We start from the raw sequence: 13,555 nt of genomic DNA, 5'->3' as shown, positions 1-13,555 counted from the left end.
ACCAGCCGAAGTAGGCAATTCATTACCGTTACATTTACTACATTTTGAAGTGCCTGTACTTTTGGGAGTAGTTTTATCACAGTACATTTTCACTTGTGCAGTATGTTGGGGGTAATGCATTATGAAAGTAACGAGTTACAAAAATATATTCCTATGGTACTGAAAAAGTAATATAACATTACTTTCACCAAAAAATTGAATGTATTACATTTGTGAAGCTGTATTCACTTATGTAGAATATATAACACTGCACTTGTGTGTGTACTATTATTTTGAAGTAACGTTACCCTTACTGAAGTGTGTAGAGTACCCAACATACTTAAAGAAGTATTGACTACAACTCCAAACAAGCTACTCCAACTGACATTTTTTTAATTTACTCCCAAATAAAGACTTGAAAGCAACATCACTCCGGTTATTTCTAATATATCCTCATTCAACATATGCATACCAAGGCCACGGCTGAGTTGAGTTTGTAACAACTCCTCGTTGGTTGGACGTGGAACTCCGGGGAGAAGTCCTAACCGCCGTGGGTCATCTGGTCTCAGTCTCCTCTTTGCTGGCATGCCTTTCCCTGAAGCAACCCGACACATCAGGATGGCCCTCTGTAGATCTGGGATGTACCCATAATCCTTTTCCACTTTCACAGGGTACATACTCCACCGTCGTGACTTCTTGTTAAAAAGAAACTTGTACCTATTTTGATGACAAAGTTACATACAACTTTATTAGTGAAGATTAATGGGTAGACATTTTAAAGTAAACAAAGTAAAGTTAAACTTACTCCAATGAGCCGTCAGCATTTCTTTTGAGTGGTCTGTGAACATGATGATTATAATCCAAACCAGCCAGGTGTGTCCGTGCTCTGTAGACTGGCCAAACAAAGTAGAATCTTTTTCCAGCATACATAAGAATGTGATTGTGAAAAGATTCCAGCTCAGCAGTGGATCTAGAAACAAAAACACAGCATTATTTTTATGTTCACACTTCAGTGTCTGCAATATAATGTAAATATATATATATATATATAGATATATAATTATTATCATTGTGATAGAGAACAGAGCACAAAACCACAATACGCTGACATGGAAACACATACCTAAAACAGAGGAACTTCTCAACCTCTTTCAGCCACCTCACTTTCAGAACGATTTCAATCAGTGCTTCATGTGCCACTGATCCTTTGCTAATCCAAACTTTGTCTCGTTCTTCTAACAACGGACCATGATGACATGCTCCAAGAACCCATTCATGTTCTCCAGTGACATGGTGAAGAACACCTGCCCACATTTCCTACAGAAACAGAACCATGTAATATAGTAAAAGTAATACAACATAGCAGTAAGTACACATTTTCAATAATAATCATAATAATCATAATAATAACAATAATAAAACAGCAGACTTACAAAGAACTCATCATATGTTGCAGCAGTCTTCGCGCAAAACCAGAAGTGGTTACATATGTCCTTTGACCATGCAAAAAGAATAGCGCATCCTTTTCTTTGCGCTGCCTATGCACAGATAATACAAATTATGGACCATTTGCAATGACAAACGTTTCACTTAAAAATAAATACAGTAACAGTAGCACAGTAATCTTTATTACCTGGTGGATCTTCTTTCCCAAGTTTTTTGATCCATGCCACATGTCGAGCGTATGACGAACTCCAGACTCTTTGTACTTTCCTTTTTCTGCACAAAACAACAACAAAAACTATATACACTGACTGAAAAGAATGGACAACTAACTAAAGAGCATGCCCCTAAAGTGGAATATACTAAAAGATTTTTGAAATAATGTATACTTACTAAATAATACTGAAATCTGTGGATGTGCATCAGTACACACTTCTTTCAGATTCTTTAAATCTTTGAGCAGGGAATCAAGTGAGACAATGAAGGCCTCTTTCTCCATTATAACACTGTTGCGTCCTCTTTTTCTTTTCTCCTCTGTGTGCATGTAGATTATTTCTTTGCTGTCATTCTCCATGACCGTGTATGTGCAGTATGCAGCAGAAAAGCCAGGGCTGTCCATCCGGCCATCTCCTTTTAGAAACACAAAGACAAAGATGAAATGTAAGCAGTTATAATGTATTATTTAAAATAAAGTAAAAATTTAAATCAGAGGTCAAACTTACCAAGCACAACTAAATCTGGTTTGTTTTGTAGACGGGATATAATAACCTTCCGCTTCTCCTCCCAGAAGTCCTCTATGGTGTCCACACAGTATGTGTCTTGGATTTTGAAGAATGTGTTCTTCCCCACCATACCAATGTTCATAAACTTGAACAACAAAGCCACCTTCCCATAGTTATTTCCAGATAAAAGTATGTTTGTGGCCAACATAAAATCGCCTATTTGCAAGCCATACTTTAAAGTTGGCTGAGAGCGCCAGCGCCAAACAACATGGCCAAAGGGACAAATCTGTAATAAAAATAAAAAAAACATTTGAATATCATTTTAACTTTATTCCAAATGAGATCTGTAATGGGAAATATTTTGGATGTCTGAAAGTTTTGTTTCATTATATGTGTATACTTTTCATTATTCATTCCCAAAGACCATCTTCCTGTAATCAGTCTTCGAAAGCAATACAGATGCACCTTCATGTAAAAACCCTTTGTAGTGTTGAGAGGGTCTACCTGACATCCTGACGATGTCTCCAACATCAGAGAGACATGTAATGTCTCTGTCTCCAACATCCTTTGTAATAGTAATAGCCCTGCATTGATCAAGGTCACCCCATGCAAAGCCATTGGAATGTGTGAAAAGCTGCCAGACTAATGTTCATTAGCACCTGAGTGGCTGGAAGAAGCTTTTGTTCTCCAGACTAAAACCACACACACACACACACACACCTTTCCTATGTAGATTCCACACCATGTAAAATGTGTAGCAGATGTTTGAGTGATTTGTAAATGACCAAAACGAAATAGAAATGATTGATTTAAACTAGGATTTTCTGTGATTCTGGATGTTTGCAAGAAATAAAACTTTCACCCCTCAGTGGTGTACACCAAAAGGAGCATTTTTTCCATAACAGACCTTCTATAATTTAAATGCATTGACAATATCATAATGTACTCACCCACTCAATAATTGCAGCAGTGGCTCTGGATTTTACAGTCGCCTGAAATGGTCCAGGTGACTGGCACTCAGAGCTGTAGTTATCCCTAGACTTGCACTTCGAGATAGGCAGGACCAGGCTTTCAGCCAGCTCTTTCAGACAATGATGGTATGCAATGGAAGCAGGTTCTCCTATAAACTCAAGTCCACGTTGATCTGGAAGCTTTCCTGATCTCTCCTCCTCCTCCTCCTCTTCCTCCTCGAGATCGATCCCCGATGCGTCATGGACAGTGTCCTCCATGGCAATTTCTTCATATTGCCTCATGTCGATTTTGTTGGCCAAGGCACCACCACTTCTGTGATAATGAATAAGAAAAAAAAAAAAATAATAATGTTATGTTTTATTGGTTTTGATTTACCTTTAGTAAGCACTGTTTACATACCGAACACAAATTGGTGGCACATAGTCACCATCACTGTCACTATCACCATCACTCTCTTGAACCTCAAAGGGCATGGGATCATCTAACCAGTCAATGCTAAAATAAAGGAATACAACATTAAAATGAATAAACGAATGACCAAATTGCATATAGTTTTCTTCAAAATACTTACGTCGCGTTCCTGATGTCATTAAACGCCTCATAATCAATTGCACTAGCATTTAAGTCCAGCGATGTCATACTACATACAAAGAGTGTCAGACATGTGCCAGTGATAACAGACATTACATGTGTTCAAAAAGAGTAGAAAGCCTTATACCTTGCATCCAGCTGCTGTATGGATGCCTCGTCAACTGGACTCCTTTCAAGGTCTCCAACACCAGCCATAGCAAAGTCATCCGCACTGAAAACATTAAGCATGCTTTAAAACACAGAGAATAACGAACACTGTGGAAGATGTGCCCTATTTGACTCACTGTTCTGATTGTGATCCAGATGAAATACTGGATGCTGATGGAAGTGGCAAATCAGCAGTCATGCCATGCGTCATAGGTGTGGATGTCACTTTCATATTCTCATAGCTGCAACAACAACAAAAAACAATGCTGCTTAGATAAGTAAGAATTCACAAACATCTCATAAGCATGACAATGGGCTTTAACCTGTTAAACCCCACCTGGACCGAGCACATTTTCTCCAGTTTTGCATTACGCAAATCTCAAAGCGAAAATTTGATGAAAAAACACGACAGAAAAGTAATGAAAGAAGTGATGCAAAAGCCACACAACAAGTGACAAACAAAACGTGACAGAAGAGCTACAGAAGGAACAAAAGCGTGCCCGAAAAGCAACAACAACACAACAAAGGAGAGAAACGACAGTCGAGAGCAACAAAAACATGACGAAAACACGTAACAAACAAACGAAAATACGACAAAAAATATGCGCTTGGTTTAGGTGGGGGGTAAGAGGTTTTAATCCTTGGACATGAACCCGTTTTCAGCCTATAATGGCGAAGTTCTCAGACGGTGACTAGCTAGCTTCAACCATTAGCATGTCCATTGTAATACCTACTATTCCAAACAGAACATTTAATTTCATAATCTTTATAACTTATTAAACACCATTACGGGTCAAAACCTCAGAACAAATAACGCTGCAAACGTCGAGGTGAAACTGACAGAGGAACATACTTCACCTAGGTTTTTATAGCTACGAACAAAGCTTGTCAACAGTTACGCTAGCGACTCGCACATACACCATTTGGTTGATAAATATTTCATTTCACTTTTACATCCCATAAATATAGCACATTATACAAGTTGCGTGCAGTTTATGTGTATTGGATGACATTACTGGCACTGCTGTAGCGTGACTTTCGTCCTACACCTATGTCTCCGCTTTCAATACACGGAACAGCAATCGTGTGACTATCGGTGACACGCGTCTCAACGCTAAAGCAAACACACAAAATATAGGAAAATGGAACTTTAGATTACCTGTCTAGAAGGAAAACAGCCACTTTCGCATCCAAAGTTAGTCCCAGACTCGCCCGCAACGCCCTCCATCTGGAATACGCCGGACCGATGTTTATTCGAGTTTTGGCTCTTCTTTGGTTTTTTAGACGTACAGCGTCTTTCTTTTCTTCTTCTGATTTCCTCTTTTTGGGTTTTTTAGCAGTATATGCAGTAGCAGCGAGCGCAGGTATAGCGATCTTCCCAGGTGGATGTTCGGCAGCCATGATGCTTTACTAACAAGTTTGCACCGTGCACGCGCTTCACTATGTATCGCGTCAGCCAATGAGGAGGCTCCTTCGTGGGCTCTGCTCACCCCTCCTTTCTCTAAAGCCTCTGGTTGGAGCTGGTGGGGTGGACCGCCAGGAAGAGAAATGATTTTGTCTTCCTGGGTTTTATCAACTAAAATACTTAATTATAAGGCACAGAAAGCACGCAGACGTACGATTTTTTCTGAAATGACTACTTTTACGATATACTGCATGAGGCTAATAGGATTTTTTTTTTTTATTAAAGAAAATAACTTAGGTACCCCAGCTTTAAAGGGTTAGCAGGTATATTAATTTCATAAATTCGGGACAGTGTTAGAAAGATGTGCGACCAGTATTTATAGAGCTTTGGGCAAGTCCAGAACATGTGTCCATGGTTTGCGGGTGAGTTTTTACATCTAGGACAGGCGTCCGACACATCTGGGTGCCTTTGAGCAAGTTTTGCGTTCGTAAGATGTGCTCTATATGTTACTTTAAATTGCATCAAGGCGTGTCTTGCGCAGATGGATGAAGTATTTACCAGTTTTTTAATTTCCGCCCATTGTCTCTGAGATATCTTTAGACCAAGGTCGTCTTCCCATTTATTTTTAAAAATAGTTGTAGGATCTGGAATCATAGAATTAATCCTGATATAAATAAGCGAGGTCAGATGTTTTTCAGACCAATGATGATCAAGTAGTTGATCGAAGTCAGTCTCTGGTGGGCGATTCGGGTAATGAGGAAATTGTTTTTGAATGAAGTTGCGGATTTGTAAATACCGAAAAAAGTGATTGGAGGGTAAGCTAAACTTTGTGCGCATTGATTGAAAGGAGGCAAAAGTGTTTTCTTCATACAAGTCCTCTAGGCAGCATTTACTGACCACTTTGCAAAGGCCTGGTCTGAACCAGGTTTAAATAGATGGTTATTGTAAATTGGAGCTTTGAGCGAGGCTGCCGATAAGCCAAACCGATTTCTAAATTGAATCCAGATCTTAATTGTATTTATTATCACTGGATTATGAGAAATATCACGGGGTTTAATTGAGCTCTTGGAGCAGGCTGTTGAGTGCAAGGAGAAGGGGGATGATCCTGACTCAATCTGAAGCCAGGGAAACCTGGGGTCCGAAGGTTTATGGCTTGTCCAGTATAAAATTTTATGAATGTTTGAAGACCAATAATAATGTTGGAAGTTAGGGAGTGCGAGGCCTCCAGATGATTTAGGCAAGTATAATACCGATCTTTTAACACGTGCTGGTTTGCCTCCCCATATAAAGCTGTTTATCAACTTATCTAGGCGTTGGAAGAAGGATTTATTTATATAAACCGGTATATGTTGGAAGAGATATAGGAATTTCGGAAGTACTATCATTTTTTATCAGATTGACTCGTCCTGCAATTGAAAAAGGGAGCGTTCGCCATCTCGCAAAATCTTTTTTACATTTTTCCAAAAGGGGCTCAAAATGTTTCCGGTACAATAAATTAAAATTGTTTGTGATGTTGATCCCCAAGTATTTAAAGCAACCATCTACTATTTTAAATGGGAAGAATGTTTGAGGGAGTTTTTTTGCCAGATCATTTATGGGAAAAAGTTCACTCTTTTGGATATTGAGCTTATATCCTGACAGTTTTCCGAATTGATCAAGAATTGAAAGAATAGGCTTAAGGGATGTCTCAGGGCTCGACACGTACAGTAAAAGGTCATCTGCGTACAGTGACAGTTTGTGGATCTGATCGTGCCGTTTAATGCCCTGAAAGTCCTTAAGGCTGCGAAGCCATATTGCTAAAGTTTCAATCACTAAATTAAATAATAAAGGTGATAAGGGGCATCCCTGACGTGTTCCACGTTGAAGAGAGAATTGAGGCGAATGGATATTATTTGTAATTACTGAAGCAGTGGGGAAAGCATATAACAGTTTTATCCAAGCAATAAAGTCAGAATTAAAACCAAATTTCTCTAATATAGAAAATAAATATCTCCACTCCACTCTATCGAACGCCTTTTCGGCGTCGAGCGAGATAACGACTTCGGGAGTGTTTGAAGATGGAGTGGAAATGATGTTCAGAAGACGTCTTGTGTTAAAAAAAGAGTGCCTGCCGGGGGTAAATCCAGTTTGATCTAATGTTAACAATGTGGGGATAGCTTCCTGAAGCCGTGTTGCCAGTATCTTAGCGAGTATCTTAACATCTACATTTAACAAGGAGATTGGTCGGTAACTGCTGCAGGAGGTTGGGTTTTTCTCCTTTTTCAGTATCAATAAGATTGAAGCAGTGTACAGACTAGAAGGTAGCTTGCCCTTGTTAAAGGAGTCATTGTACATTCTTACTAAAATAGGAATTAACAGGGAGTGATAGGTTTTGTAGAATTCCACAATGAAACCATCAGGACCTGGCGATTTTCCATTGTGCATTATCTGAAGTGCTTGTTTCACTTCTGTATGGGTGATCGGCTTTCCAAGTGTATCCGCTATGGTTTCATCAATTTTAGGGAAAATCAGGTCATTAACTGGTTCAGAGGTGTTACATTCTGAACTATAAAGTTTAGTGTAATATTTCTGAAAAGTTTGGTTAATAATAGCAGGGTCTGAAACAATGGCCCCCTCTTCTGTACGAATTTGTGTAATGAATTTCGATGTATTGGTTGCTCGCGCCTGATGTGCTAACAGCTTCCCAGCTTTCTCTCCGTGTTCGTAGAATTGTTGTTTAGATTGCTTTAGTTGTTTCTCGACGATGCCTGTCATGAGAAGTTCATGTTTTGACTGTAATATTAAATGTTTTTTAAAAAGCTCGGGGTTTGGGGTTATAGAATATTGTTGATCTAATTTGCTAATCTCTTCTCTAATTCGTGAGAGTTCACTTCGTTCTCTTTTTTTAATATAGGAAATATGGGAGATTACCTGTCCGCGAACGAAGGCTTTAAGGGCTTCCCAAAGGATGCTAGGGGTGACTTCCGAATTATCATTAATTTCAATGTAAAGTTTAATTTGTGAAGCTATATATTCTTTAACGTGGTCATCCGTCAACCATTCTCCCCTGAATCGCCATATTCGAGGGGAAGAACTGTTAGAAGGAAAAAATAACTCTATGGAGGTAGGCGCGTGGTCTGAGATTACAATAGGATGGTAATGACAAGCAGTGACAGAATGAATTAGTTGTTTATCAATTAAAAAGAAATCTATCCGCGTAAATGTCTGATGCACATGTGAAAAAAAAGAAAAGTTTCGGACCGAGGGGTTTTTGAGTCTCCATGGGTCTGAGATACCCAAATGTGCTGCATTATTTAATACCACACGGGCTGATTTGGATAATGTGGTGGGTTTAGTAGAGGATCTATCAAATGTAATATCTTGTACTAAGTTGAAGTCGCCCCCGATTATTAGGTGGTGGTTATCTGTGTTGGGAATTTTTGCAAAAAGGTTTGTGAAAAAAAGATCGTTGTCCCAGTTCGGGGCGTATATGCAGACCAAAGTAACTGGCATAGTATTTAACAGACCAGAAACTATTACATAACGACCATTTATGTCAGAGACAATATGCTGTGGTTCAAAATTAACATTTTTACGGATTATAATTGCAGCTCCTCTTGATTTATTATTAAATTCTGAATGAAATATGTGGCTCATCCAGCTCCTCCTTAACAGAGATGTTTCTGATGATTTCAAATGCGTTTCTTGTAAGAAAAATATGTCACCCTTAAGTTGTTGCAAATGTGCCAAAACCTTACCAACCTTTACAGCCTTATTTAAACCTCGGACATTCCATGAGATCATCCGCAAAGTTTCACCTCGTAATTTATGAGTCATCTATTTGCTTTGTTGGATATGTAATCTGAAAAGGTAAGAAAAGAAACATGTGTAAGTTTGTTGCATCGATGGATGGGAGTAGAAGAGAAACGGGTGAGGAGAAAAAATAAATAAATAAATAAAATGATAAAGAAACAAAAAAACAAAAATAAATAAATAAGTAAATAAAATTAAAAAAAACATCACTCGTGCACACACATCCACTCTTCCATGCACCCACCGAGCATTAAGAAGAAGAAGAAAAAGAGAAAAAAGAAAAGAAAAAAAAAGGTAAGAAGCTCCTAGCAGTACTATCCTGATGGAAAAGGATATTTGCGCCCAAACTGAGCTGCCTCTGTTGAACAAGCAGCCCAGGGCTATCTAATCTATCTAGCTTCCGAGGGTCTCTCTCCCTATGTAAAAAAAAGTCAACCTAGTCTAAAGAAAAAGAAAAAGTTAAATTAACCGAGTGGTAGTGCTCTTCTTTGAGAGAAAAAAGACAAAAAAAAAAAAACAGAGACAAAAAAATAACAAACAAACAAATTAATTAGATTTAGACCAAAAGAACAATAAGCCAAAATACTGAAAAAAGGAAGAAAAAAGGCACACAAAAAACAGACAAAAAAAAAACAAAAACAAGAGGTGCCTGGTGTCCTCAAAAATATTCTGTCAATGTGTGGCAATTTAATATCGTTAAACCATTATATTTCAGGAGTACAAATGATTCCAATCCATATAGGTAATAATGGTACAGTTTGTCTCAGTTCCGTGTAGTATTAGGGGCAGCAGCTTTTCCCAGTCCGTTTAGGGCGTAGCAAAGGTCAGTAGATAGTCCATTTCGCCTTCTTGTTTTGTTTGTTAATGTCATAGCTAGGATGTGTTTAATGAGTCCGCATATTTTCCTGCTTCAGTCTCGTCAGAAAAAAAAATCCTGGTTCCTACCGATGTTATTATAGACAGTTTGGCAGGGTACCTCAGAGATGGCTTCAGACCTAGCTCGTAAAACTTGGACATCACCTCCTTGTACTTGTGACGTTCCTCCATCACTTCAGGCGGGTAGTCTTCGAAGATGGCGATAGGGTGGTCCCGGTATTTTAGCTTTCCTCTTCTAGTCCGTGCTTCACGAACGATAGCTTCTTTTACTTGGTGTTTGTGTAGGCAGATGATCACCGGTCTCGGTCGCTGTCCCTTGGCCGGTTTAGCCTTTGCGGCACGATGGGCTCTATCACATTCTGGTGCAGTCTCCAGCACTGATTCGCCAAACACTTCCAGCAAAAGTTCGGAGAAGAAAGCAGTTGGTCGGGGTCCCTCCACTGATTCTGGGAGACCTATTATTCGAATGTTGTTGCGGCGGCTGCGAGATTCCAAGTCCATCACTTTAGCCCGAAGTTTAGCATTGCTATCCGTTAGCGTAGCATATGTGTTTTCGAGCTTTAGCATGCGCTCCTCGGTGTCGTTAGCATTCGCTTCGAGTGCAGCTATCTTCGTGCTATGTTCAGCCACTTCACCTTGAATGTGGCCCATTTTATCCTCGAGTTTGGAGATAGCAGTCTTAAACTCGTTGGAGAGAGCCCTTCGATGGTCCTCGAGCAGATTCACAAGTTTAGCCATGCTGATGTCATCGTTAGGCTCCATCGAGTCTGGGTTGTTCTCACTTTTCTTTAGCTTACTCCCTCTTGTCGTCATTGTGCATCAACCACACATGAGTCACTGTGTCCCAATAATCTTTCAGAGCTGTGGGAATCTCTTTAGATGTAGATGTAGGTGCGGGAGTGAGACCAAGCCGCGTCTACTCCTCCATTGACCCGGAAACCATTCATTACTTTATGGACAGAGTTTCTAGGCGCAGCCAGGGGCCGGAGGGTGTCCGGTTTGGGAGCCTCAGAGTCTCATCTCTGCTGTTTGTGGATGATGTTGTTCTGATGGACCTTCAGCTGCTCTGGGGCGGTTTGCAGCCGAGTGTGTAGCGGTCGGGATGAGGATCAGCACCTCCAAATCTGAGGCCATGGTTCTCCTTCCCCCCTACAGGTCGGTGGGGAGTCCTTACCTCAAGTGGAGGAGTTCAAGTATCTCGGGGTCTTGTTCTCAGTGAGGGACGGATGGAGCGTGAGATCGACAGACGGATCGGTGCGGCATCAGCAGTGATGCGGTCGCTGTATCGGTCTGTCGTGGTGAAGAGGGAGCTGAGTCGGGGGGCAAAGCTCTCGATTTACCGATCGATCTACGTTCACACCCTCACCTATGGTCATGAGATTTGGGTCATGACCGAAAGGACAAGATCGCGGATACAAGCGGCCGAAATGAGTTTCCTTCGCAGGGTGGCTGGGGGTGAGGAGCTCAGTTACCCGGGAGGAGCTCGGAGTAGAGTCGCTGCTCCTTCACGTCGAAAGGAGCAGCTGAGGTGGCTCGGGCATCTGTTCCGAATACCTCTTGGTTGCCTCCCGCGGGAGCTGTTCCAGGCATGTCCTAGTGGGACAAGGCCTTGTGGAAGACCCAGGACACGGTGGTGGGACCTATGTCTCCGAGCTGGCCTGGTGTGGCCTCGGGGCCAGAACAGCTGCAGGAGGTGTGGGTGGATCGGGAAGTCAGACTGCCGCCCCTGCGACCCGGCCCCGGATAAAGCGGAAGAAAAAAAAAATGGATGGAGTTTTCAGTGACATCACCAAAAGGGCAGTAACCATGGCGACCAGGAAGGAGGACTGAAACATTTTCAATAAAAGTACAGACACAAGAGCAAAGACTTTACTGAAGAAAAAGTAAAAAAGTATCTGCTTTCAAAAGTACAAGTGAGTAGAACTTTCAGCAAAAAAGATTGTTTCAGACTTTAACCACTTCACTGTGAGGTCACACAGAGGTCACAGAGGTCACACTGAGGTTATTGAGGTCAAAATGACCTCGATATCGTCGCTATAGGAACAGTGTGACAGAGACTCTTTGAATCCAGTTAAAATGTCAAAGTAAAGAGTTTTCAAATAGTTCTGAAGTTAAAGAAACTAAAGTCATAGTTTTTATTCCGTTTGCCTTTGTTGTTTCCGTGGCGACGCTCTGATCCACATCAGAGACTGTGAAACTGTAGGAAACATGAGTGACTTTTGTCCATAAAGGAGAGACTTCCTGCAGAGCGGCTCACACTGTGACCTCATCTTCATACACAGACTCGGTGCGGCTGGTCGGGGGGCGGAGCCTGTGTTCAGGATCTTTGCAGATCCAGGACCAGTCCTTGGGCCAGTCCTGGGCCGGGGTCTGTGAGGGGGCCTTGGACCGTCGCGGGGCAGAGGTGCTGTGCAGGGAGCTGGGCTGTGGGGCTCCTCTCCTCCAGGGGGCGCTCTCTCCTCTGGGGCAGACGTTCCACTGTGAGGGCCACGAGTCTAAGCTGATGGACTGTAACCGGACCAGGACCGGCCCAGAGACCTGCCCCACTCTCAACCTCACCTGTGCAGGTAAAGGGGCGGGGTCCGGGGCGGGGCCTGTAAGAAGGCGGGGCTCACCTGTGTTTGTGTCCAGAGCCGCTGAGGCTGGTGGGAGGGGCCAGTCGCTGTGAGGGGACGGTGGAGGCGGAGCTCAGAGGAGAGTGGAGACCTGTGATGACTTACCCCTCTGACCCCTGGGACCTGGGGGCGGGGGCCGGCGTGTGTCGGGACCGGGACTGTGGCTCTGCTGTTTCCACAGAGACGAGAGACGGGTCTGACTGGAGGAAAGTTTGGGGCGTCACCACCGACTGTGTGAAGAACTTTGCTCTGAGAGACTGTCTGTACTACGGGGACGCTGTGGGCTCCAGCCTCCTCCTGGTGGTTTGTTCAGGTACTGCACATTTAGCTGCTCAGTGTCAGTGTAGCGCAACATAACAATGAGATGTTCCTCCCCAGAGTCAGAGCCGCTCTCACTCTCGGACAGTTCACTCGGGAGATAGTTCATGTGTGTGGGTAAAGGTTAAAGTTCATCGATCCCTTCCATCTGTCAGAAATCATTATTGGGGACACAGCTCCCCCTGGTGGCCGTGTGTCATTCACCTGCCCAGCCAGACTTTCCTGTTAGTGTGTACGGCAGGCGGAGGTCAGAGGTTAAAACTGAACCCTAATTCTTTTGCGTGGTGTCGTTTCAGGCCACCAGGGGGCGCGAGAGAACCCGGAGCGCTAGGAGACCAGATCTATCACAGCACATCATCATCATTTTCCTTTTTTATTTTTATTACTACACGATCAAAGGAAACGTGTCGAGAAACATCAGCATCATAGCCATGTTTGATTCACCAAAAAAGAAATAAAAATGTTCATCATTACAGTTTTTGATGTGTGACTTATGTATGTAAACATAGAAATTTTGTCCTGATCTTGCAGTTGGTCAAACTGCTGTTTACTCTAAGTTACTATTAAGGGTTTGGCTTTAGATCAGTGTTTCTCTTCAGCCAAAACCCTTTTCAGTCTTTGTTTCAGTGTTTTCATGTTTTGTCAATCGTGTCTGTGTGAAGATACTGAAATAAACTAAACTAAAAAACAGCTCA

At 42.0% G+C, this 13,555-nt stretch overlaps 1 protein-coding gene across 1 annotated transcript in view; it reads left to right on the top strand.

Moving 5' to 3' along the window:
• Positions 1-13,191, top strand: part of LOC306969153 (scavenger receptor cysteine-rich type 1 protein M160-like) — a gene marked incomplete at both ends in the record, with an annotated part of 136,075 nt that extends 122,884 nt beyond the window's left edge. Inside the window, 3 exons of the mRNA XM_079564753.1 lie at positions 12,210-12,494; positions 12,559-12,855; positions 13,157-13,191. Coding sequence (XP_079420879.1) covers positions 12,210-12,494; positions 12,559-12,855; positions 13,157-13,191 — 617 coding nt within the window. The remainder of the gene's footprint in view (positions 1-12,209; positions 12,495-12,558; positions 12,856-13,156) is intronic.
• Between the last annotated feature and the right edge of the window lie 364 nt (positions 13,192-13,555).

The sequence above is a fragment of the Gobius niger genome (genome assembly GCF_951799975.1).
Source record: "Gobius niger genome assembly, chromosome: 10".
NCBI classification, from domain to species: domain Eukaryota; kingdom Metazoa; phylum Chordata; class Actinopteri; order Gobiiformes; family Gobiidae; genus Gobius; species Gobius niger.
This window is presented reverse-complemented; position numbering and strand designations above follow the sequence as displayed.